This window comes from Numida meleagris, chromosome 2 (genome assembly GCF_002078875.1).
Source record: "Numida meleagris isolate 19003 breed g44 Domestic line chromosome 2, NumMel1.0, whole genome shotgun sequence".
NCBI classification, from domain to species: Eukaryota; Metazoa; Chordata; class Aves; order Galliformes; family Numididae; genus Numida; species Numida meleagris.
Genome location: NC_034410.1, coordinates 8,132,902 through 8,160,576, shown reverse-complemented (window position 1 = coordinate 8,160,576; position 27,675 = coordinate 8,132,902). Strand labels below are relative to the sequence as shown.

Genomic DNA, 27,675 nt, shown 5'->3' with positions numbered 1-27,675 from the left:
TATGCTTAATTAATTTTTTGTGTCTGTTTTATTTCAGGAAAGTAAACAAGTGCTACAGGGGTCGCTCTTGTCCAGTAGTTGTTCACTGCAGGCAAGTACAATTTCTAAAATAGCTTCACAGAGATTCTTATGTGCAAGAAGTTTATATAGATATAAGCAAAACGAGCAAATGAAACTTTAGATGGATCACTAACCAGACAGTAAGACAGGCTGAAGGAATTAAATATAAATCATCTGGTTCTTAATGCTAAATAATGCTTAAGATTTGTTTTTGTAAAAAAATTATTGTTTCCTGTGATTTCGTGGATGTTATGTGTTGAACTATCACTATATAGCCACCCTTTGAAATACAAATAATGCTGCAATTTCTTCAGTGATCTCCTTCAAAATAAGTATTTTTCCATGTGTTATCTCCTAACGTAGTCTTCTTTATTATATTCACACTCAGTAAAGTTTTTTTCTCCTTCACTTTCTTCTAGTGATCATGGTAAGGAGAGGGCAGTGTTAGGGAGTGGAAACCAACCCACAGATTGAGTAAACTTTTATCTTTGGGCCTGGCAGTCATAGATGCAAACAAAACCTACTGGGCAGGTCAATGGAAAACTTTGCCATAGGAATGTTAATGTTTGGTTTTGGGGTTTCTAAATTAGAAGGAGAATGTTGTACTCATTTATTCAATATACTCTTGTAGACAAGGAAGGCAGAAAAAAATAGCCCTGCTGAGAGGCAGGTTGTTTGACATGTGGCATTCCACTGTTTGTGGGAGGGAAGAGAGGGAGCGTGTGTGTCACTGGTAGCTCAGCAGTTGCCTTCACCAGATGCCAGGAGTCCTTCTGTAGATGAGAGCAGCCTGGAGCAGGCTCCTTTGCATTGTCTATAGGAAGCCTGAAAAAAGAAACATTTGATGCCAAATGAAGAGCCTTTTAAGTTTCCTACACCTTCCTTATTATAATGGATGAAAATGTCTACTATTCATTTAGTAGTTTTTTTTACTGGACTGGCTCACTGTTTTGTCTCTCACTATTCAGTTTAACTAATGAGATTGCGTCTTTGTTCCCTTCACAGCCATAGGAAAGAAATATATTACCATTACCTCTTTCTCTCTAAGCAGTAATCTAGGAACTCAAAGAGAAAAAAGAAAAAAAAACTGTCTGCACGGACTTAACAAAAATTAAGTTTCACAGCCTGTCTATAAACAGAACGTAATAACATGCTTCACACTGTTCTATTATTTTTCCTTTCATTTATACTTGTACACAAATTGAGCTATCAATAAAAATAATGGCTTAATTAATAAACCTACATACAGTCTAATTGGTCACACATGCACCTTGGAAAAAATTTTGGAGGAGAAAGGAAAAAAAGCTTTTACTTAAAGTCTTAATTATGTTTGCTAACAACAGCTCTAACAGAGCATCATGCTGGCAATTACACATTGCTTTCTGAAAGGGACACAAGCTGCATTCACATTAGGGAGCTCTTCCCATCCCAAGTCTTGGTCTCACATCTCTGAGGAATGACTTAGGATACAAAAAGTTAAAGCTGTTTCTCAGGAATTACATGATAATTTTTCTTCTGGTCATTGCAACTAAGGAAGAGTTAAAGCGAAAAAGAGAAAGAAAAATCACTTATGACTTACACTGAAGAAAAACTGCAGTCCATCATTAATCAAATATTTCAGTTCTTAGACAGGTCTCTGCATGCGTTCCCTCTGACCACAGTGTTCAATTGCAGTCCACAACATCTGGGGACAATTATAGATAATGCTTAGGTTGGGCTTATTCTGCATTTCTTGAACTCATATGCAAGTGACTATAAGCACATGATATCTACACTTCATGAACAGAAATGACATTCTGTTGTAGGGCTACTGAATTTTCCACTTTCATTTAAAATGTTTTTACTGCATAAACACAGCTTGGTTTAAGAAAAAATGAAAACAGAGCCCTGTTATCCATGCAGGCTGGTCTTCCACAAACAGCTAGTGTTAATTCAGGGCAAGCTTTCTCTCTCCTTCTCAGTATCCTACATTTCTCCTCATTTTCCCTCATATCCCCTACATTCCCCTCTGCCTCCTGTGTGACAGTATAACATAATGGCAGGTATCTTTATGTTGAATCAAGATGCACACTGATAGGCTTTATTTTTTCTTTTTCCGTTTCTGTTGGCAGTGATGGTGCAGGAAGAAGTGGAACCTATATTCTAATTGACATGGTTCTCAATAAAATGGCTAAAGGTGAGAATCAAAAGGCTTGTTACTTCCTCTGTACTGAAAGATGTGCTTGTATTGCCATGGCAACATGGGGAGCAGTATTCACAGAAAACCCAAGAATAAATTAGAGGCAAATTGTACATTTTCCTGAATGTTCTTAAGTTTTTATTGTCATAAAGATTTCAAACAACAAACCGAAATGCAAATGCTTTGTGAATGAACAGATGTTCTTAAGTTGCTGAGAACTATTTGATTTTTTTAACTTTTCATCGCTGAAAATAGTTACTACAGTTTTTAGAAGAAGGTACTTAGAGGCTGAACAATTCTTACTTAGTAGTTATGTGGGTTAGGTCCTGGGATGCTTCATGACTTTTGCCCAGTCTGCTGCCACCTATCCAGCTGTGGTGGTCAAGCACAATTCCTTTTCTTTGTGCAGCTCCCCATTATCGCTGTATTGCCCTGAAGAGCTGGTACCAGACAAGGTCCCATGTGCACAGATTTGTCATTTAGGAGGAATAAGGCTGCAGTGACCGATGCATGGGACTGAAAATAAGTTATCTAGTGCTCTGTTCACAGTTCTGCCACTGTCTGTTCAATGTTGAAAAACTTACTTAACTTTTCTGTACTTCAGTTTTCTTATCGGTGAAATGCATTTTATGAAGTAGGAGATCATCTGTCCTGTCGTAAATTTATACTATTCTTTGTTAAAAGCTAAGTCTGTAGGTCCTGAAGAGATTGGGATCATTATCTTATTGATCGCTAAATGGTTTGTGGTGGGAAGTGCTTGAGATACCCTGGAATAATCTCTGTATGATAGAATTAAACCACATTTTTAATACTGATATTGTCTTTAGAAGGAAGGGGGATAAAAGTGGGCAAGTAAACCTGGCATAATAGTCAATTTGATTTATCATGTTCCTTCCCCATGCCTTTGGCCATGTTTGTGTCACACTGTCATAGAACTGCATTTTACAAGGAAGAGTAGTCTGTGAGGATGAAAATAAATAAAAAATTGTCATTTGCCTTTCTTAATTCCAGTGCTGAGTTCGTAAGCTGCCTTGATCTGTTATTATGCACAATGTGTTTGTATTTATAGAAAAAGGATTACTGTAATAACAAATCAATTTATTTGGAGAAATAGTATTTAGTCCTTTGACTTTTAATCATTTTACAGTTGTTGCTGAAAACCTTCTAACATAATCATATTTTTAGATGTGGTTTAAAAATACACTCCATGCTTTGCAGTCATCTGTTGCATCCACATCTAGCAGTCCTGTGGCACATATTGATGTGGTGCCCCTTCAGAAAAAAGAGTTTAGCATTTTTTCCTCTCTGTATTCTGAGTGTTAATGTGTCTGGTCACACATGGACATAAAGGGGTGCGTTTTGTGCCTGTGAGTATAACATGGAACTTGGTCCTGATGTTAAAAGAAGTTGTGCGCCTGTTTTCTTCTTAGCCATGTCCTGAAGGTTTTCCAGTGGGATGAGATCAGTTTTTCATGCTCACTGGAAAGTAGGCTTTCCCTCTGTGAGGAAATATGGAGATACTTGCAGCACTTGTTCCATTCCACATGACAGGCTGGTCTTTGAAAGCGGGAGCAATGGTATGTAGTAAAATTAATATACACCTTTCTTAGGTATTTGTTCAGCTCACTTCAGTCATCAGAAACATGAAGCTGTAATGAAAACTAGATTTAAAGCATATGCAATTTACTTGCATAAAAAAGTAAATGAGAAGTATTTTCTTGCTCCGGGCTTTCAGCCACTTAAGGGAGGGTTGACTTTGTTGTAAAAGCACTGAAGAATGCCATTTATTGGCTCCATTGTACCATGTAATGTCAAATTCCATTTTAAGTGCGGGCTTAGTGTTTCACAATACGAGACAAGTCATGTGAAACTGGCCAGAGAAAGGCGTCATAGGGCTTTTTGGAGATCGGTCACCCCCATTTTGTTCTTGACCTGCTCCCCTCTGCCGATGGGGGTGTGCAGCACGAAATCCCCTGACCTGGTGCTTTGGCTGGGGTTTAAATGAAAGATCAAAGGGCAGAGCGAGCATCTCAGCCCTGCTGAGGTGGGCCTTTCCCAGGCTGTCACACTGTGCGGCCACCAAAGGTTTTGTTCAGGAGGGAACCGCGGCCCAGCCTGTGCGGCCGGGGCCCTCTTTGTCTGGCCTGAGAAGCTGGAGGCCCAGGTTGAGGATCCAACGTTCATCAAATGATCAAAGGCCTGAAGCCCTGGACATGAAATCTTTCTTTCCATTTCCTTTTCTTAGAGAATGAATTGCACGAGTGGCAAAGAATGCCGTTTCCAAAGCTTTTATGTGGAGTGCGAGGGCTAACTTCAGAGTCCTTCAGTGCTAAACATAAAAATGTAAGTGCACTTTCAATCTGGGCCCAGCTGCAGGGCCAGCATCTAGTAACATTTCTTTCAAAAAGGCTTTTAAGGATTAAGGCCTTCAGTCTTTCAAAAAAAAAAAAAAAAAAAAAAGGACTTTTAAGAATAAACTTAGAATAATTTGAGTTTCTTGTTCCACTGTCTGGTTTATTAGAAAGTAGACAATAATGCATTTTTAAATCAAAGTAAACAGAGGAGTACTTAGTTTCGGCAGTGGGAAAGTAGAAAGCAATCAATAAATGCCTTGGCTCTTTAGTGGGGCTTTTAATGGGGTAGACGGAGAAAAGGAGCTCCTTTTTCATGTAATGATTTACTTCCCCACATTCTCTTAGACAGTTAACTGTAAATGCCTTTGTCATTAACAATTTTTTCCCCTATTGCTCATTGAATTAGTGCTAATACTTAGTCTATTAAGCATGTTATAAATTGGTATCTCCTCCTATCTCGCCTGTTGCTGTATCTAGTGTTATTTTACATGCTGAAAACCACCAGCAAGTGACCTGCTCCTAAAGCAGGGAGAAAGAAACTGAGGATTTTGTGCTCAGCATCTGCCACACCAAGCTGACAGCTGCAGCTCCACTGAGAAAGCAGGAGTGAAATTAAAAATAAAAATTAAAAAAAAAAAAAAAAAAGAAGGCACCTTATTTTCATGCACAGGAGAAGTGGAGGGGGTGGCAATGTCCCCTCAGAGGCCTTGCTGCCCCTGGGCCAGAGCCGGGTCTCAGCTGCCTGCCAGCCTACAGGCCTCCCCCAGGCCCTGCACGGCAGCATGGAGGATTTCCTGTTGGGTCAAGGTTTTAATGAATTTCACTATTATCTCTGCAATAAATATAATGGCTGCATCTGTGCATTCACTCCAAATAGCCACATTAAATAATCTTATTAAGAACTGGAACTGCTGGAGAACAACAGTGTCTATTCAGCACTGTCGTTGCTGTGTCTTGTCAGTGGAAAGTTTTAAATGCAAGGGTTTACTTATGCTTAGTTGTTCCAGCAATCCAGCACTTCTGTATATCATTTACTGTATTATCATAATTATTTTTATTGCAATATTCATGAGCAGAGCAGTTACAAGGCCCTAGTCCCGTCCCCATCAAAGTAATAACAAAAACTGTGTGGTTTGGAGCCTGGCCTTACAATAGCATGCTATTTTTACATTAATATGAAAATTGTTAGAAGAGTTACCAAAGTGACTTCTGATTTCCCTGACAGACAGGTTAAATTTAAAATTTTAGTTTTGCATAAGAAATTAATAAGTGATGTACTTCAGCTCCTTGAGTGCTTTCATGATTTAAATAAGTACAGAAAATGATAATCAGTTGTTTTTGTAGATAACAATACTCGCTGGATTTTTGACAGACTGTTTTTCTGAGGATGATTTCTGCTAAGAATTTTTATGTTCTTTATGTATTTACAGGTTTTATCTTCTGTTACTAAAGGGGATGAACTGTTTTAGATGAATCTACTTGATATTGATTCCTCACCCTAAATTCACTGTAGCTCTGAGCTGAAGAGTATGGGTTTTTTTTTGACCTAGAGAAAATTTGGGAATTTTCTAATTTGTTGTCTTTCCTGCAGTCATATTTTAGTAGCTAAAAGTTTGATATATTTCAAGACACTTTTACTAAGTATTTCTGGCATGAAAAAGAAAAGAATAAGATTATGCATCATCCTCCTTTCATTTTTCTGAACTGGGAGGCTTGGATAGTGTTGATAAAAGTTTGATTTTTAGATATTAATCCAGCTGGCAGCTGTTTGGGGTTTGCTGGCCATCCATTTTCTTGTGTTTGAACTAGCTGGAACGAGATGAGTCAAAGGGAAAGTGAATATGAATTTTCAAGTCCTTTTAAAGTATTGATTTCAGAATTCTAAAACCCGGCAAAAAGATTTGATGTACCGAAGGCAAACCAATGTTTCTTCTCTCCCATTCAAAAGCTTGGATTGTAATTGATGAGCACACGCACTCTGGCCTGGGCTGACTGCAGAGGTTATCTCCAGAACTCCTTTCCTTGCCCCCATCACTATTGTCTGAGGGTCTTGTGAGTCAGCTCCTGAGCAGGTGCAGTTTCTACTATGACATTTTAAGACAAAAAAAAAGATTCCTAGACTCGCCTTCTGACTCATCATGATCAAATGATTTTGACTAATCTGAACGCTTGTTGAGGTTTTGCTTATCTGCTGTGTGAATTTAATGATCATAATGAAGTCATGGAGTTGATTCCTCTCTGAAGGGATCTTATGAAAGAAAATTCTTGCCCATATTCATGTTAAAATGGATTTGGTCTGCTTATTTTTCAGACCTTATGCAAAATCTGAGAATGCTCTAGTCTTCAGTTGTACAGATTCAAGTCCAGAGCGGTCTATTTCTGACATATTCTTGGTGAATGAGAGAGTATTTCTTCAGCCCAGAATCCACTTTCTCACATGAAAATAAAGCTTCATATACCACAAGTGTAATGCTGGTTGAGGGAATATATAGTATAAAAGAGAGATTGCTTTTTAAAAAAATGTATTTAATATTAAGAGGGAAAGGAATGGGATTAGAAATAATTGTAATTCTTGAGAAAAAAAAATTATAGCGGGAAAAAAATCAGGACTTCAGAATGCAATTATGTTCATGTTGTAAATCTGAATCTATTGCATCACTGATTTTGGATGTTTGTGTGAGATAGATGATTATCACTAGGAAAAAATGCAGGCTGGCAAAGCCAAAAAAATTAGCTTTTACTTTGTGTGTTATTGAGCTGTCCACAAGACTGCCTCAGTTCTTAGCAGTCATGTTAACCATGGAAATCTGAAACGTGGCTATTTCAATTTCTGAAGGAAGTTCTTAGTGTCCTTGTAAACATATCATATGTCATAAGGCCTGTTTTTCAAATGAGCTGCATTTATGTATTGTAACTTTTATGTAATGAGTTACCCTGGAAACACAATTAGGCAAATAGTGCTCATTCTTGCAGCCTTTCCCAGCAGATAATTAATCACAATGAGAGCTGGGCCCCCAGCTACATGCAGAAGTGTATAGGGAATGTATAGGGTGTTTTTTTATGGTCCAGCCTGTGAAGCTTAGGAAAATCTCACTATTTAGAAAAAAAATGTTTATTGTTTTTCTTTTGCAAAATATATTTTAATGCATAAAGTTTTGAAATTTTGACATATGCAAGACACTGCACTCATCAATTAGTAAAAAAATAATATGAAGATAGATTTAAAACCTAGCACATTCTACAGATTTTTACTAAAATGAGTAAGTGACCATGGGGAATGTGTAGTTAGTTGATGTTTCTCTGTATATGCTGTGGGGACTCTGTTTTTAAACGATTTCCTATATGGAATATAGAGATTTAAAAGAGAAAAAAAATGAAATTATTGATGTAATTTCTTTGTTTTGTTTTGTATTCTTTTCAGTAGTTTAGTGCTCAGGGATTACTTTGAAAGATATGTATTTTGTACTTATTTTTTGTTCTTGGGATGTTGCTGGAAAAGAATTGAGACTAGGAAATTGTGGTAGAAAGCAAACCTAATTATTCAGGGTTTGGGGAAAAGGAATTGTGAAGAAAGACTGATCAGACGTGGGCTACTCCTTGGGAAAGGGAGCACGAAGGGGGGTCCCCATAGAGTGTCAGAAGACCCTGAAAGGAATGTATTGATGTCAGTAAGCAGCTTGAGATAGTGACTAATTTGAAAACAAGAGGTCATTGACTGAAACTAAGGAGGAGACAAGCAGATAAGGAATTTGGGCTGCATTTTTTTGCACAATGGGTAGGTTAGAGTATGGAAAAGTGGAAAAGCTCCTCATAGAAGTACAGTGCTATCAGTTCAAGAAGCAGCTGGGCAAATGTTTGGAAAAGGACGTTTACATACAGAGTGAATAACTACTTTTTTTGTAGTTAATCTCATGCAGAAGTCCATAGAAGATTTGAAGAGAAGTGTTTAATTGACCAAATGGTGGTCTTCTGGCTATAAAGGGTACAATGTATATTACTGAACTAAAGTGTAATTATTCCACAACTTTTACAGCTGCACCAGTTTAGTCACTTTTAAGGATAAACTCGTAAAAGAACGAACCATCTTAGTTGAATCTTTTATTCAACTCAATCCATGTACTGTCTTCTGAAAGCATTGCCACCTACGTGCAACATAAAATCAAAATGATGTAAAATGTAGTTCTTCCAATTTAATAGATTCAAGTGGGCGAGCTGCTTCTGAGTCCTGGGTAAAGTAAATTCACATTTTCCAAAGGGGACTCCAAGACTTCTTAGGGAAAACTGAGCCACATTTTCAGAAATAAGATTTTTTTCGGTAAGCATCGTTCATGTTTCTTTCAGCACATAGAGATGAACTGCTTTTTGAGGTCATTAGCTGGCATTTTATAGAAGAGGTGTAGGTAGAAAGAAGCAGATTGTGTAGAACTCCATAGGAGCTGACACTATAAGCAGGCAGTAGCAGCACGTTCACAGTTCTTCCTGAGTCATCATTACCCTTAGTGTGTGTGTGTGAGCGTGCATCCCTGTGTAAGTTATATTTAAGTGCATGCCCTAGTATTTTCTGGAGGGATCATGGGTGACGGTGCGATATATTACGCCATATGGAGTATAGATCTTGAACTTCAGTATCTCACATGTAGTAATTTAGGCATAGAATCATAGAATTAGCTAGGTTGGAAAAGACCTACAAGATCATCCAGTCCAACCATCCACCTACCACCAATAACCCCACTAAACCATGTCTCTCAACACTATATCTAAATGTTTCTTGAACACCTCCAGGGACGGTGACTCATATTCCTTTTACTTTTAGCTTCTGGGGGAGATTATACGTAACAGAAACTATGTATGTTGTGAAGTATGCTATAATACAGTCTTATGTATGATGGAAATGAGGATGGGCTGGGCCTCACATAAACACCCATTTGCACTTGGTCACAGCGAGTGGTTTTTGCATGTTTTTTCTTCATTGACGAAAGATATTACCTTAAATATGGTGTGTCAGTAGTGAATTTCTATTGCTGTAAATCAGTGAAAGCCCAGCAGAATTGTTTTTCATTAGCAGTTTTTAAAATACCTGGCAGTTCCTAGCTGTTCCTTCTTTAGTATCACCTTCCTCTGAATTGCACTGCACTAAAGCCATCTCACTTATGTTTATATGTTGAGGTAACATGCAAGAGCAGTCTTTCAAGTATTAATATAAAATATGTAAACAATATCACATTATGTAATGTATAATCTGTGTGAGTGTATAAGACCGTCCCATTATTTTTCATCGCTTCACTTTTATTAATCCCTTCTCCATTTGTATGCCTCCTTTGCCTGTTACATGTTTTGTTGTTGGAGCTGGCGGTTTTTTTTATGATGGTTATAGTTTTGGTTTATGCTTTTTTTTAATGCTTTCTTTTGGCTTGTTTTTTAATAAAGGTAGTGAAATCATCATTTGGATCTGATTTTTAGATGTATAGAAGCACTTGTGTATTTTGACTGAGAACACAGACTGTTCATAAATTCAGATATATGTTGAATCCATCCCTAACTGCCTACACACATGCACACGATTTTGTTCATCTCAGAGAGAATAATGTTAAATGAAAATGCCAGCCTGGATACATTTGTTTTCTTTGTTATCTTTAAATCACTAGGTTTTTGCTGACACTTTTCCCATGAAAAGCATCAAAAGCTCCTCCTGGCCAATAGCACAACTCCAGCAGCTCCAGCAGTAGACATCTGGACTAGTAAAAATTGCTTTTATTTTTGTAGTTTCTACCTGTTGTGTTGTTCAGCTCTCTTTTTTAACTCTAGTATTTACAAGTGTTTTTATTTAATGGGCACACAGGCAATGTAAGTTGAAGCAAGAAAATATTCTTGTTTGAGGTTTTTTTTTTTTTGCAGCAGTTACAAACCAGCAGTCACAACCAGCAGTTACTCCTACAAAGTGTTTTTCATTTCTGTGGTGTTCCCCACAGTGTATTGCGGCTGATCTGTCTTTTAGTTCTAGTTCTGTGGTGCTTTTTCCTTTGCCATTTCCATTAAGGTTTCCAAAGTAGGGTGTGAGGGAAGAAAGGGAAGGCAGCAGCCGCAAAACGCAGATGTCGAACACCATTAGATTTAACAGATTCCAGCATTTGTGAGCCTGAAACCACAGCGCAAAAACTCATCTCTTTTCAACGCAGGATTGTTACAGATAACTTTAGCAGTATAAAGCATCCAGCATTAAGCATCTCACCTAACCTAGTTGTCTAGGTCTCTTTAGTTGCCAGTGGATAATGATGAACACCTCTGGAGAGTAATTCTCAGGCGAGTGGATTGCCCACCAGAGTCTTCCCACGCTCTCCTGGCTGCTGGGAGAGGAGATGACTAACTCCGGCTTGAACTTCAAGGATGGCTGGAGAAGATAAGATGAGCCTGAGCCTTTGAGACTCAGCTAGTTAGTAAATACTACCGGTGTGCCATTAAAACTAATGGTCAGTGAAGAAGTGGTGTTACACTCCCCCTAGTTACGACCCTCTCTTCTTTAATCAGATTGAATTTGCCCCTCATATGGTGTGATTAAATGTTTCACAGCAACATTAAGCACTCAATGGTGCAGACCCTGGCTGGAGCAGCTCTGCAAGCCATCCTTTAGTGGCTGTCAGTGGGAAGCTGGAAACATCTAGGGCTTTGGGGGCAGTGCAGGTCTATGGCGTATCCATGCTATGTCCAGCTGGCGTGGGCGCTAGAAACAGCATGGCTGTGAGAGTGTAATAGTCCATGAGTACTGATTTACTTGCAAACTCCCCAGAGAGCCCACCCCTGTTTCTGTACCCTGTGCCAAGCAGTATAGATGGGCCCTTTTTGTGGGTTAGGTTCCTGGTAGACCTGGTTCTAGGCATGGTCTGTCCTTCAGGGGGTGGCTGTCCTTGGGTCTCCACGGTTCCCTGTCTGCCTCCTTGCTAAGACAAAGCTGAGCTCCGAAAAGGGTCGGGAAGCATTGTGCTAAACCCAAGAGAGCCCGTTTGTGAGAGTGCTCACGTGGGGTGAGAGGAAAGGCAGCATGAAGCTGCTGTGCACAGCGCTGGTCTGGCCACGAAGCATCACTTGTAGGTGTGAGTCACACAGTCATCACCCAAACATGAAAAATGCTTGTGATCCTCCTAAATGCAGACCCACTGTGATGAGACAGATGATTGTCTGTGCTGACACTGTATTTTTGCCCATATTTTTTTCTCACTTGTATTCTTACTATTTCATAATGTTAGGTGTGAGTCTTCTGCCGCATTCCCGACTGAGTGACTCTGAGGCTAAGAGCTGCCAATCAGCAGCCTCTTGCAAGTATTAATTGGGTCTTTTTCAGCTTCTGGCAACATCAGTGGAAAGAACAGCATTAAGGACCCTTCCTTCAGGATTTTAACAAGCCCATTTTTAATCTGACCTAACAAGTCTCTTTGCCCTTTAAGGCCTGATTCAAAATCTATAGAATATAATGCATATAAAAAGATGCATTAAGAAGATAATATCTGACTAGGATGAAATCGAATATTTACTGCTGCAAAAATAAAGGTGTTTGACAGGTCATTTCTGTGTTCCCCTTAGTGCTCCTTTATTTTTCTATGGGATAAATTCTTACTCCCATGCAGATCATCATCATCTCCTTAAGGAGAAATGGTAACAGTGCTAATAATCCCGTATTTACAGCTGCTCACTGTGACTCCTGCATCATATATTCAGCTTTGGGATCACTTTATGATCAAGAGGAACAAAAAGAGAGCTGAGAAAGGTGTAGAGGGTGTTGAATGAAAAAAAACCAGAGGTCTTCACCTTCTTACTATCCAAACATCTTGTAAACAGATTTGCTTTCATAATAACTTACTAGGTAGGGAAAAAAAAAATGATTTACTTTATAAATGTTGGTGTGAAACGTAGGGTGAATTTAATGATTTAACTGAAGCGGTGCAGGGAGGCAGAATCTCGGGCTGGAAGAGAAGTCAAATGTGTCTAAACATAGCACCCTAATGACCAAGCTGTCCTTTAGGACTCACAGTAACGAATTTATAGCTGCTCTGCAGAGTTATAATCCTATCTGTTGGAAGATATATGCCTGTAGATCTGAAAGTTTTTCCCAGCTAGAAAAATCCTTTGTAATGTAATATTTATGAGTGATACGTATTTGTGAAACATGCACAAAGAAAACTCTTCAGCTTTGGTAATTTAAACAGAACCCCCCCCCCCCAAATAATTACTTTGATAAAGTATTTAAGGGTCATTTTATTTATATAAATATACAGAAAATTCAGAGAATCTAGAATCTAAAAAATTCCTTTTAATACAGTGCTTTAATATAAAATTCTATCAGTCTCACAGAATCTGCGCTGCACTTTTCATTAGTAATGAATAAAATAATAGGATTTTTGCCTTTGCTCTCAGTGCAAGTATGTTTGAGCTTATTACAAAAAAAATAAAATCTCAAAGCTTGCTGTGATTAAGACAAAATTTTCAACTAATGTAACAAATGCTGATTGTTATTATAATTGAAAAAACACCAGCATGTTTTCAGGTGCACAGTCTCCATAGTTTGTTGAACCTGAGAACAACTTTTTAATGATAGACATCATCATTTCTTTTTGCAAACTTCGCCCCACTCCCATACCATCACAGTGACTGCAGTGCTACAGCAGAGTGGAAGGGAACTTCACCAAGTGTTTCTCATGTGTCTTGTGCTTTTCAGAATAGGTCCTCTGCCACGTTTAGAGGGAGGAGATGAGGGGGAAAGATTTCATTCTTACAATAATAAAACCAACATTAGGGAATTTGTAATAATTTTAAATATTTTGAGCTGCTGCTGGTCATGTTGTGGAGCCTATTGCAGCAGCATTGGCTAGCTCGTTATTTATTGCATGAGGAACTGGGGATTCCACTTTTACCCATGCTCTCATGACACACTGGATCCTCCACTTACACGACTATTTGAGGGCAAACACTTTAACCCCTTGAGGTCTGCTAATCAGGAGCACCAGCTGTTAAGTGCCAGCCTGCTTCCTGCACTGCTGCCTGCAGGGAGAGAAAGGGCTGGAAAGAATATGACCCTAAACTTCAGAAACTGCTTTTCTCCTTGGGGGCAAAGTATAATTCAGCTCGCATCTCCTCTTGTTTTCTCTCAGTGTATCCAGTTGTTTCTGATGTGAGCTGTTGTGCATTTACTGTGCATACTTAAAGCCTTTAGAAGGATGGTGGTTAATTACTGAAGTTTAAAATCCACCTTGTGCTGGTGTGGAAATGCTTTAGGAGATACTTGCTCAGCTAGCTCACTGAGCTGCGAAGGCATTGCGTGGTTGTTTTTTGCATCACTGCTGGTACAGCATTAGTTCAGTCTCACTCTAAGTTACATTCTTCCATTCATTAAAAACAAGTAATGAAACCTTGTGTGAAAAAGGAACCTATCACAAACAGAACCCAAATGTATTCCCTACTGGGTGAAATACAGCCAGAAGTGAAAAGGCAGTTCTTCATTCTTTAAATGTTCCCTCGTTTGTCCCCCGCTTCGTTTTCAGAAACCAGTAGTATTGTTAAACAAATAAATATTAGAGGGGATAAAAGATAGAAAATCTTCCCTTTTTGGCACATTTCTTTGTCTAGCAATTTATATTTAAACTCATTTGTTTTAGGCATAATAGATCTAGGGAATAGATGGATACCATGTACTGGTGGATGTGAGAGGGGTCTGTTCATGTGGAGAGAAAAAGAAGTCATGCTAGCTTTATCCAATGCCACTAATTTCATCCTTTTTCTCATGAATTCTCTTGTTCTGGGATATTTTTCTTACAAAACAGGTGCCCATCTTTGCAGCATGAGGTTTTGCCTCTCCAGGCACTTAGATAGTTCTTTTCACCCTAGTACCAGAGGCATACAGAAATGTGAGAAAGGGGTAGAAAACAGATCCGTGCCTGTGCTTTGCCTTTGCCTCTCCACCCCTGGTCTCTCTAAGGTAGACAAGTGCCTTGGGCAAAATCATACTTTTCTCACTTTACTTTTCTATGACTTTTGACTGAGGCCATCGGAAGTACCTGTGGGTGCTGTGCTTATCCCAGCCATGGATTCAGGGGTACTGATCAGTAAAAAATGTTGATTCGGGGACTTTTGTTAGCAAAACACTTCAAAGCAAGCTTCCCATTAAGCATCCTGGCCAGTGCAAGCATATGCTTTGGTGTTTTGCTAAATCAGGGTTTTATGGTCAGGCATTGTTCATACTATTAGGCATGTCATTCTGTTAATGATGATAAAAAAGCAAGCATCAGTTCACCAGTAAATGCCTGCAATCTGCGTCACAGCGATGGAGGAATTAACCCTTTCAAAGGTAGGCTCAGAAGCCCATCTGGCCATTAAGGAGTATTATTAGGTCTTGTCAGAAACCTTTTCCGAGCACCTAATATGTTACTGTGTTGTCCTGAAGCTAGAGTAGCTTCAAATGAAGAGCATCCCTCACCGGGGAGGGCACACACGTGTCCGCAGCCACAGGGAAGCCCATGGGACACATGAGCTCGCCAGCTCTGTGGGGTTCATCCTTGCGGTGCACCAGGGGTGTTAACCAGGACGGTGGTTAACCTCATCTGTGCATGTCAGCATTTTTCCTCGTATCTTAATTTCTGAGAAAGAGAATTCTTCTTATGTTGAGCCAAGGTGCAAGTAGGATATTTTAATCCTGGGAATGTAATGAGGCCAGAAGTAAGGCTGTAAAGCACGTGGGCTACTTACATAACCCTGCTCCCATGGAAGGCAGTGGGGGAACGGGAAATTCCCACTAATTTGTGCTTGTGTGAGACCAAACACCAAAATGAGCTGCTGTGCTGCGCCTTTACAAAGACTGGATCTTTACTGATGGTTTCCAGATGAATTGCATCTGTAAGCCTACAGCAGACCTAAGGCATAATTATTGCTACTGTCACTGTTACCAGACCTGAAAGCATGTGTAAATATGTATTGTTCTGGTCCTTTTAAACGTGTTGGGTTTTTTTTACTTTTTAATAAAACTTCCTATTTTGTCTAATGCTGTTCCTGTAAATTCATATATGATATGGAGGGGGAGGGATAGGACAAATGTACAGTGCCCCAACCCGTAGTAGTTAACAAAAATATCTAAGTTGGCGCTGTTACATTTACTGAATGAATTCATTCTAGTTCTGATGCAGCTGATATTTTCAAGGAGGCACTTGCAAACTGATTATCCTTTTAGGAAGTGACAAATGTGTGGGGCAGTAGGGGATGTGGAGTGGAGATGGGGCAGTCCCGCTGTGGTCATGGTGACTCTCTGCGCAATGCTTTGTTGCTGTGGGTTGTTCCGGCAAGATGCAGATGGGACAGATGTGAGATGGCCAAACGGCATTGCTGAACTTCTCAGCAGGAAGGGTTTCCAGCCCTACTTCTGCTCTTGGAGTTCGTGCCAGGACTAACGGGAGGAACCAAAATTTTGATTTTTTCTCCAGTAACACACATCTGGTTAGGCACTGAAGGAAAATGACATGATCAAGAGAAATCTCAAACTGAAAAGGAAATTGAGGAGGATAACAGCAGGATCTCAGTGGCGGGTGGCAGAAGTTCACCTATACCTTGTTCTAACAGCATCAATATTTGTGTGGGTCACAAATTCGTTCCATGCATATTCCTAGAAGTGACAAAGGGCCCTCAGCAGCATGGCCACAGTGGACCCTTAGGTTTTGCTAAATAATTTCTTCTCTAGGTACAGAGGCATTCTTAAGGATTTGTTTTTCTCTGGCTTTTCTTGAATTAATGTTAATAAAAGCTGCCCCAACCTCTTATTTTTCTATACGAACACAAAAATTGCAGCTGCCTGCCAAGTCTGCTGAGAGATGGATGTAATAATTTTCAATTGTACTGTTAGCCCAAAGGGAACCCGATAGCAAGAGATTGACAGATGCAGCATGGATTATCTTGTGCTCTGAACTCAGCCCAATTTGTGGTTTGTTGCAGGTGCTAAAGAGATTGATATTGCTGCTACCCTGGAGCACTTGAGGGACCAGAGACCAGGCATGGTCCAGACAAAGGTACTGTCAATAAATCCACTGGGATTTTAAATACATTAAAGGTCTTTCACAGTAGTTGTTTTCATGACAGAAGAGAGGGTATGACCTAATTTAACGCAGGTCGCTTGCTGATTACTCTGTTTGGCTCCCTACCAACTGAGGTTTATTTATGCTGAAGATTTATCTAGGCTACTTTCTTTGGTGTTTACTGCTCTTTCTTGCAACATCTCCAACATCTGTCTTGATTACCATATATGAAGGGCAGTCAAGACAACAGTCTATACTTTACTAAAGAATATGTGCATTTGAAAAAATGACATTGCTTTAATCCTAAAATATGGATTATTTTCTTAGAGTATATGTGCTTAACTGTGCATCTAATATTTTTTAAAAGATGTCAGCTCATTAAAGTGAATGTGACTGTTGGATTTGATTTTATTTTTTTCAAAGTAAAGCCTCGAATCGAAGGAAATATAGTTTTGAAGGAAATCAAGTCATTTTTAGCATCTTTGAAGTGAAGAGCTTACGCTGTGCCTAAAGCCATGTCCTTTATGGATGAAGCACTGTGACTGCATTTGTACCCTGTGGTGTGGTGAATATCTTACTCTGTAATTACCATCAGTTGTAATAGTCTCAAAGTTTTCTGTAATGTATAACTGTTAAGGATAGCTGATAGTGGGACTGTTGTTCCTTCCATTAGGAATGAAACTTGTTATTGTTATGATTTTCAGCGATACATGTAATGATATTGGGGGTATTTGCTGCAAGTTAAAGCTGCACATATGACCATAAAGAAAGCTGTTCATGACGTGGAGACCGAATAAATCTGAATGTGACAGTGTAAAATATTGAATGAGAGTTACAATCCCAAACTGAATAACTGGAGCAAAGTAACAGCACTCCTTGGTCAGGGAGAAACCGATAGGAACGTTGCAACATTTAGGGAGTTGAAGATGCTGAGGGACAAAGGTGAAATAAATCTGTTTTGCAGGAATCATTGGTTCATAACTTTTCCTGAATCTGTTCTTAATCATGTTATCTTCTCATTAATACTGGAAATGATGCTGGAAAACAGGGAGTGGGGTGACTGGGTCGGGGGGCATCAATTATTATTTACCCATTAAGTAAGTAGATGAAAAATTAAGATGAGCCGCAGCTAACCAACCCTTATCAGCAAGTAAGACACAAAATTGCACAAATCTTTCTTCTGCTTTAATTAATCAGACTGGGAAAAAAATGGCTGTAGCACACAGCATCCAACGTCTCATATATTTATTCTAAGGGAAGATGCAAGCCCTGAGCTAACTCTGTAAATGTAGGCAGCTCTGTAGAAATATGGAGCTCTGATTCTGGTTTGTTTCTCTTTTCAGAGAAATTACAGCTTATTGCCTTTAACAAAAGAAAAACCAGCTCCAGAAGCAAAGAGTGAGGTGATGTGGACAACTTCTCTTAGTTAGCTCAGAAATAGTTACCTGAGTCCCCTGAAGAGCTCACTGGAGACATGTTTCTCCCCTCCAAACATCTCTCTGGAAGGGCGACAGAAAAGCTAATGTATCCAGTGTTTTCACCCAGGATGAAAAATTTTCCCAGGATGTTGCTTATCTCGCCTCTTGCTCCTTCTTCCATCATTGTCATTTTCTCAAAACCACCCAAATCACTTACTCAAGCTAATGTCTTGCAAATTATAAATATCTGGTTGCATGCTAGCAATGCACTATCCCCAGAGAATTTTTCTGACGGATTTAAACAAACCCCTGTGCTTTCCCAGCTGAATACAAATGAGGAATATTAGACTCCTGGAGTAATTTAAAACAATGGATTAAAAGTCAGGTTAGAAATGCCAGTTAGAGAGTATCCCTAGGCAAAATAAACACCAACTTACTTTAGCGGCGTGATTGTGTTTCCAGCAGGCAGCGCTCCACTTTTTCAATAAGCATGTGAGAGATTTGTTTGCAACATTTTGTCTTCTGGAAAGGATCTTTAATTCAAAAGCACTGTATATAATAAACAGTAATGAAATTATCATAACGACATTCTGCATTTCTGAGAAGCATAATAGAGGGTTTGTGGTTTTGTTATTTTTTTGCAGGGGAATCATAAAATAGAATTGATAAGCCACATGTGAGAGGAAAAAGTAACGAAGAAGTGTGTTTTCTGTCATGAGAAAAATATTTTTCCTTTTTCCTCAATTTTTCCACCAGCAATCTGTAGTATTATGCCATATATGCTGCATGCACCTAGTTTGGTTTCCAGGGAATTTTTATTTGAGGTCTCAATGAAATTTACCATATTATATCTTCCTAAACGTATTATTTCTAAATATGTTCATGTCACCTCTGCATTATAGGTGGGCTGACAACACAACATGCCTGCCCAGCTCAATTTTCTAGGCAAAGCCTGGACATCTAAGTCAATCTTGTACATGTGAATAGCACATGTGAATGAGCCCTAGAGTATGACAAACGGAGCTCCTTTAAAATTGCTGAAATTCCTTTTATCTGTCTGTGGTTGTCCTTGTGTGTAGGTGTGGGAGGGATGTGAAGGCTTTTCTTTGGAGAGTAGGAGTAAACCTCAATGGGAGCTGCACTGTGTTCTTCGACTGCATGTATTATGCATAAGGAAGGAGGAAGAAGAGCTCAGATGCAGCATCCCTGGAAGACCCAGTCCTCAAACATCTCATAATCAAATATCTTCTTGGCTGTCTCCTTTATGGCAACATTTCACAATCACTTTGGAGCTCTGGCGTAAAGATGCTCTACGAGTTGTTTTGCCTCACTAATTTTGGGTCACATCTGATGGAAGCTGGCAGTCTCCACTGAGGTTGTCTCCAAAATGCATATGTGAGCTTGGAAGTTGGTGTCCATCAAATTCAGGGTCCTAAGGTGAAAGCTACCTTCTCCATGGCCAGTGCAGCAATGCCTGGTGCTGTTGTGTGAGCCAGCCCTCTGTGAGACGCAAAGACACTTAAGGGCTGATTTGCTCAGGGAATAAATTAGGAGTAATTAAGTTATTTTAAGAAATGGAACTAATATTAAAGTATTGCAGTCCTTGATCTTACAGGTTTTTCCTTATGGTAAAATGAAGGGCACATTAGGTACCTCATTCCATGGGCGACAGCAGCTTCCCTCCTGAACTGTCACTAACCTCTCAGAAGAGGCATTTGCCCATTGTGGACACTTGGCTGCATCACCCTGCAGCCTGGTGGTGCTTGGATCAGCTCCCCTACTACTGTTGTGCTCCCCATTTTGGTTCTGGCATGGTGTGCCTGGATGAACACCTTCTCTGCCCTCCAGCTGTGCTCACTCATTCATTGTGCTACGCTCAAAATACAGCTGCTGCTCTTGGGTGGCCACCAGTATTTCCTCATCTCCTTTAATTGCAGAGACCTTGAGGCAGGCACAGGCAGCCCCAAAGACCATTTTCTGTGCCTAATGAGGGTGAGTTCTAATCTTTAGGGTGAATTGATGTGTGATTAACAAACACTGGATGCGGTCCAGCAAATGTGCAAGGATGCCACTTTGACAACACCAGGCAGAGGGCAAAATTCTTGAACACTGGTTTCTCTGAGAAATTATTCTGAGTTTTAGCCTTCTTTTTCTGCTTGGTAACTGTGCCCACCATGGCTTCCCTCTGAGGTGTCTGCACACAGGAGATGGCTGCAGAGGGGTGAGACGAGGCAGGCGAGACTGACACTGAGGTGCAGGAGTTAAAAGTCAGTCGTCTTCCTGAATTATGAGTCGCTCACCTATAGTTTGTCCTTTCATCCTTCCTGTGGACTTCCACTGTTGAAAATGAATGCTGTTGGACCAGTAACCACTTTCAGGGCTGGCTGTGTTCAACAGCCATTTGCCACTGCTGCACCCATCCCACACAGCCCTGGGCAGCTCCTGCTGCACATCCCTGTTCTGACTGGAGGCACAGATGGCATCTTGGTAGGGTTCATCTCAGACCTCCATTCTTAAAGTCACTTCTTCCAAAGCTCTTAACCCCAGCTGGCATAAACCACTGGAGTACTTCTAGAAAATCCATACACTCCTGCACAGTCCTTGACTGCTGTCCTTGGTTTACTTGTTCTCTAAGTAAACCACACACATTTATTTTTCCATCTGAAAAGAAGCAGACAGAATATCATCCTGTCAGATATTTCATTAAGCTAAATTTCTGAGAAAGATTACTTGCTCTAGAAAATACAACACCTGCTAACCTTGAGGAAGCAAAGCTCCTTTGTCCTTCTATAGAACCAGACAGTTTAGAAGCATGTTAGAGTCGCAAATAGGTGTGGTGGCTATTGCTGCCTGTGCCCTTCACACCTCCGCTAATTCAGCACAGAAATCTGTTAGTGATTTTGGTTTTATGCTCTTGGTAAATTAGTAGCATAAACCTTCCTAAGTATTTCCTAAATATGAATAAAGTGGACCGAATATTGCTAGGTAATTTGTGGGTGCACAAGAGCAGTTGAAAGGGAAGCTGGAAGAGAATAATACAAGGTAAAGCAAAAAGCAGACACTTCTCTGTTTAGTAGGCATAATGTGAGGAAGTATATATTTAGCTGATTTCAACTAGAAACACCTGAGAGAAGCCAAAATTTCTCCTTTGCAGCAAATCACCTATTTCATATCTCAGTTTTGTTAATGAGTTTCCATCTTTGTGTCAGAAAAAAATGGCTGGTGATCAACTACTCCCAAATGTTTCTGGCCAAGCAATTGCAATACATCATTGTGTCCCACTAGCTTAGTTTCTGCTACCAACATTTTTCTCCATTAAAATGACTCTAGTTTCAAGATGCTGTCAAACATGTTGTATGGCATCAATAATCCTCAAACATTTTGTTCCTTTCTGTTGCAACACGCAGTTCATCCTGCATATTCCTATTTTCAGCAATGTCTTGAGGATGCTCGACTGCAGAGTGCTCCAGGCTGTCGGAAGGTTTTTTGGTTTATTATTCAGGGTCAGAAAGGCTTTGCAGGCAGATCTGGACTAAGTGGAGGGCTGGGCAATCACCAGCCACATGAATTTTAAGAAGAGCAAGTCTGTATTCTGCATCTGGGATGGGGCAACCCTGGCTCTATGTACGAACAGGGGAATGAGAGGTCGGAGAGCAGCCCCATAGAAAGGGATTGTGGGTTCTGCTTGTGGGCAGGTAGGATCCAGGCCAGCAGTGTGCCCTGGAGCCAAAGGGCCAACCGTACCTTGGGGGCACCAGGCCCAGTGCTGCCACCGGGCGGAGGGATGGGTTGTCCTGCTCTGCTCTGCACTGTGTGGCCTCATATGCACTGCTGGGTGCAGGTCTGGGTGTCACGATGTAAGAAGAACATAAAACTATTAGAGAGTGTCCAAAAGGATAGCTACAAAGATGGGGAAGGTTCCAGAGGGCAAGATGCCTACGAGGAGTGCTGAGGCCTCTTGGTTTGTTGGGCGCAGAGCAGAGCAGGCTGAGTGGAGGCCTCATGGCCCTGCAGCTCCTCACAGGGAGCAGAAGGGCCAGCGACAGGGCCCGAGGGAATGGCATGGAGCTGTCAGGGGAGGGGCAGCTGCGGGTGAGGGAAAGGCTCTGCCCCAGAGGGCGGTGGGCATGGAACGGGCTGCCCAGGGCAGTGGGCACGGCCCTGAGTGCTGGAGCTCACAGAGCACTGGGACACCGCTCTCGCAGGGTTGGGTTTGGGTGGTGTTGTGTGGAGCTGGGGGTTGGACTCAAGGATCCTTGTGGGTCCCTTCCAACTCAGGATATTCTGTGATTCTGTGATTCTATGATATGCCTTTGCTCTCTCCGCAGGAGCAGTTTGAATTTGCTTTGACAGCAGTTGCAGAGGAAGTGAATGCAATACTCAAGGCACTTCCCCAGTGAGCAGCTCCATCTCCCGGAGGTTCCTGCAGGATCCATCCCTCATTTCCTTATCCTCAGTCCCTGTGAATGTTCTTCGAAACCGTGACCTGACCTTAACTATGTATCTTCTGTTGTAACCACATAGTGATAGGGTCTTTACAAACTCCTTTAGCTGGTAAAAGTTCAACAGTTAAAATGTGTCTTCTGTTTTTGGGTTTTAAAACAAATTTTAAAAAAGTACATCAAAGCCTCGGATTAAGGGACAGAACAGTCCATCTAATCCCTCTCTCATCCTCGAAGACCTGAATGTCAAACTTGGAAAGCACACATTCCTGTTCTTAATAGCAAATATTCAGTATTGTGGGTAACTAGTGCAGTCAATATAGTCTCAGAAAACAGTGTTCTATTATATTTCGTAACTCCTGAAAAGACCAAATGAGAGTGAGGGGCCTGAAAGGGATGGTGATTGTTCCTCTACAATGCCGAGCGAAGGCACAGAACTGTGCTGAGGGTGTGAGTAAACACAGGTCCAGGCTCTGGCAAAGGGAGCTTGCACCTTCTCATGCTGAGCTTTAGCAAGCAAACATTTTCTTAACTGTTGTTTACTTTTCAGCTTTGTGCCATGAATGGAAGAAAATCTGAGCTATAAGTAAATAGGCCTGCACGGTTGTTGCAACTGGGGAAAACAAGTTGGTCACTTTAATGGGAACCTGGGGAACAGTGAGCACCACAGCTCTGGCCAAATACCTACAGCGTGGAGTAGGCAAATATAAACGCACCTTCAACCATGAGCAAGGCACCTGGCCCACCAGGTACATGTCCAGAGCTGGCATGGACACGGCTTGTTGACATTATGGGATTACTGAGGAAGAAAATGGGACTCTTCTCTTTATATTTTTGCATTTTGCTCTTTCAAGCTGTGCTGTGCCATCCTTTTGAGCCAGGGAAATATATTTCTGTGAAAGCCTGGCTGAAGCAAGAATCGCCAATCTGCATTTTATGAACCTCATCAAGTTTGTCTGAGCCAGACATTTGTTGCACCTTTTTGCTCTTTCCTTTTACTGAATGACGCCTATTTTAACTGTTAATGGATAAAGAAGCACATAGGTCGAATTTCAGAGATTCTTCTGTTCTCAAAATCCTAATGCCTACTGTTGCAAAGTAATGCTAAAATATGTCTGTAAGTGGCTTGGTTATGCAGTTTTGCTTATGTGAATCCACAGTTTTAGTTATGGCACTCTACTAAAGGGATTGAAGCTACTGATGGGAAGTACTCTGATTTGTTTGAATGAAGGGCCAGAGAGCGAAATTTTCAAGTGTGGCTCTTAATTTCATTTTCAAAACTGAATACTTGGATACTTTGTGATCTGTTATCCTACATCTCTGTGATTTAAGAATTTTAGTGTTGCTTTTTTTTTTTTCCCAAAATCTTAACGGCGTTCTATGCCTGATGTCATATTAGGCTGATTGTTTGACTTCAACACTGGAAAATACAGAATTAAATTTAATTTGGGAGGGTGAGAGTTTTGTAAACTTCTAATCAGTGAAATGTTAAAACGATATTGGAGAGTTTTGCTGGAACAGAGGTAATGGGCATCTGTTGAAATCAACCAGGTTGCAGTTTGTGTTGTAGGTGTGAATATTGGTGATTTCTTCTTTTTAGCAATTAAAGAGTTATTAAAAAAAAAACAACAACAACAACAAAGCAGAAGACTTGTTACTTTTCGCCAAACATTTTTGCATGCTTTTTTTGGTATGTGCTGTTGCTTAATTTGTGCATCCCATTCCTATGGCAGTACAGAGCATTTACTGCAGATGCCATCATCCTCTTAAGTACATATGCTGTACATTAAGCCACATGTTTATTTTATGGCCTAAGCATTTTAGAGCTTTCCTAGCAATAACTAAAAAAACTAATGGAGTATGAATGAGAAAATTGCCTTTTTCATTTGATAATTTAGGCTTAACAGGTTTCTTTTATTACTTTAGCTAACACACAATTGCAGATCAGGGCAGATGAGATCAGTTTGAGCAGTATCAGCAACTGTTTGAGGTAGATTTACTGTGAGCCATGTACTGCAGCTTTCTGAAAATACTGGTAGTTAGATCCATACAAACAGTCCAAGGAATCAAAACTAGGGCATCCTAAGTCAACCCCTCAGATTCTTGGGTAAAATTATTTCCCAATGCTGTACCATTGCCTGCTGCCAATGGGATAATGGGTTTTCGGCACAGATTTCTGCCCTGAGATTCATTAGTGTTCGCCTCCTGACCGTCCTTGTGCATACCACAAACATAGCTGACGAGCTGTTCGTTTGCACTTCAGGAATATATTTTTAATTGTTCTTTTGCAAATATTTGCATTTCATAATAGTAATTTCAGGGTGATCTCTATTATTTCACAAGCAGCAGAGTATGAGACTAAAATATTGGTCTTCATGCTTTGGAGTTTATTTAGTGTAAATTAGAGGGCATTAATCTTCCCCAGTGCTAATGGGGCAAGGATGTGTTGTTTTATTCATACTTGTAGGCTGATTTACACAACAGAAGGATGCAGTCTTACTCAGAGGGTTGGGATATCTCCCATTGAATGTCATGGACAATCCTGTTTTTTCAGCCGTTTTTTGCACAGTTCTTCCACAAAGAGGTGCCAGGCTTATTCTGTTGACTGTAAACTACCACACAGATCATTTCATCTGTGCAGGTTGGACATTGTTCACACCTCTCCATAAATGCCCTGCTTCTGCAGGCAGTCATTTGCTGCAGTCCTATGAGTGAAATGCAGTTCAGTTGCACCAGGGTGATCCAGAAGGGTCTGACAATCCATTTCCCTGGGAGATGCCAAAACCATGGAAATACAGACCTGGTGAAACTACAGAGATAGATTTCTCATGCAGAACAGGTATTCTTTACCCTTCTAACTGCAGTTCATGATCCTTACAGCTGGACAAAGGATGTGGCTCAGGCTGCCCCAGGCCACTTGCACTGGATGTGAAACCTGCCCCATGTTCCCTGGTAGGTGGGGTTGGAAGCCAGCATCATACAAGAGCCCAAGGTCAGATGACACCCACGATCCTTCCCTGGTCAATATTCTACTTGATCTTTAGTAAACGGATAGTGATTGAGGCTGGGTTGGCACCTGATACGTGCCCATAAACAGCATATGTTTAATATTGACCATCCTGGTGTTCTTGATGAAGACAACTCAAATCTACAGGTGCTGCTTATGTGGTTGAATTTTAAAATGATATTTAAAGGGGAAGCTGCCAGAGGGCAATTTAACCCCACTGCTTGCAGTTTCCTTCCTCAGTGTTCAAAGCATAGAGAGATAAACCCCTTTTCCCACCAGCATGGCAGTGACAGTGGCCAGACCCCCATAGCCCCATGCTTACTTAATCCCAGTGGGTGCAGACACGAGGAACAGGGAGGTAATTGTCACCAACGCTGGCGGTTTGTAGCCATAGCAGCACAATTCCTCCCCAGCTTTCACCCTTCACACAGGAAGCCCTGGATTTGGAGGGACAGAAGGACAGGACAGCCTAGTTCCCCAAAGTTTCAGTCTTTGCCATGGGGAAAGTAGTGGGTTTTGCTGTCACCTTCACCTATTTCAGTTGAAGCTCTACCCATTGTCTTTGGCTATCATCCGTGGGACATGGAGCAGCCAGGGTAACAGCCAGTAGAAGTCTTCAGCAGTTGTAAGGGCCAAGAATGAGTTGTAGCAGAAAATCCCATATCCAAATCTTAATTCAGCAGCAAAGCAAGCAAGATTATTTTTATAGATGCTACGAGAGGTTTAAAATGTTTAAGAATATTTTTTAAATCTACACCAATGACTAAACCTTGTTTCTGTCTCTAGCATGCATGCAGAACCAATCTCCATCCATCCCCAGGGGAATGACAGCTATAGAACCTGTAAGGAGTTCATGCTTTATTTGTCAAGTGAAACATTAATAAGATCCAGCCCACTTCATAATTTCCAGACTAGACATTAATTAAAAAAAAAATGTTTATTGGAATAGAAAACAAGTATTTGATTAGCTTTGTTACAGAACAATAGCTCTCCTAATTTTTATTCTGCATATTTTGTTCTTTGTTTAGAAAATTCTCTTAAGAAGCAGTTGAGATAATTCGCTTTTTAAAACTGTACAGTTTCTATGGTTTTGCTTTTTAAATGAGAGTACACTTTGTAGATTTGATTATTATATTTTTCTGTTAAGATTACATTGGACATTACAAAGGCATTCCCCACCACAGTGAGAAGAAAGCTATCCTGTTGGTTTATTGTAAAAGAAAAAAAATAATTAAAACAAAATTGCAGAGCTGTGGCATACTCAATCCAATTAGAGCATGACTCTTTACTACTCTTCATTTACCACATTAGAAATAAAATAAAGTTACACCAGCAAGATTTCATTTGAAGCTGTTCTTGCATGCTGTTTGTACTGTATTTGATGGCATAATATTGTTTCATTTACAACCTTTTCTTTCTTGCCACTCTATTATATTCTTTATCTGTATATAGTTAAAAAGAAGGAAAAAAAAAAAAGATAATACAAAGTATTTTGTTCTACCTCTGTAAAAATCATATTTGTGAATAAAGTCACGTTGTCTGTGGAGCACGGTATTGTGAATGCAGCATTAGCAGCTGGTGTTTGCTTTCATTTGGGCTCCTCCTGTCGCTGGATCCCTGTGCTGAAGGGATGGGCGTCCTGCTGAGCCTTACAGGGGCTCGCTTCGTCTGCTGCGAGACGGGGTGCAGCCAGCTCTGCCTTTGGAGTGTGGGCTCCTACCTGTGCAGCTCCCAGCTGAGGGGGAGCTGGCGGCCACGCTGCCCCAGGCAGACCCCGGTGTTCAGGTCACATCGAAGGATGACTGCATTGTGGAAACTCTAACAGGGAGGTGAAAAAAATGTGGGCTATGAATGCGGGCTGGTGGGTCAGAGCTTCGGCTCGTGGGGTATGGGCTGCCCGAGGTTCCACAGATTGGAAACAGCCACAGGATTGACAGAAGGATTGGAACGGGTAATGGAAAATATTCACTGTTACATTAAGTAAGGTTAAGAGAAGTGAAGACTAAGGTTCCCACGTAAGCACAGAATAAAATAACCAGTCTTTTCCCTGGAGATGGAAAGTAATTTTCCCGTAAACACTGTCCATTGTATGAACGTCTGTATCTTCACATGAGGCATCTATTGTTAGCTGTTATCAGAGGCAGTCTTTATGATTAGACAGCCCTGCTGCG

At 40.5% G+C, this 27,675-nt stretch overlaps 1 protein-coding gene across 2 annotated transcripts in view; it reads left to right on the top strand.

Annotated features, from left to right (window-relative positions):
* PTPRN2 (protein tyrosine phosphatase, receptor type N2) overlaps positions 1-27,062 on the top strand; it is a 636,306-nt gene extending 609,244 nt beyond the window's left edge. The window contains exons 20-24 of one of the 2 annotated variants that reach the window (XR_002435341.1): positions 38-91; positions 2,172-2,236; positions 16,558-16,631; positions 17,061-21,912; positions 22,384-22,472. Coding sequence is in view for 1 of the 2 variants with exons in the window: in XM_021387625.1 (XP_021243300.1) it covers positions 38-91; positions 2,172-2,236; positions 16,558-16,631; positions 22,384-22,455 (265 nt within the window). In the remaining variant the exon portion in view is untranslated. Of the gene's footprint in view, positions 1-37; positions 92-2,171; positions 2,237-16,557; positions 16,632-17,060; positions 21,913-22,383 lie in introns of both variants that reach the window. The other variant, XM_021387625.1, reaches the window with a different exon arrangement.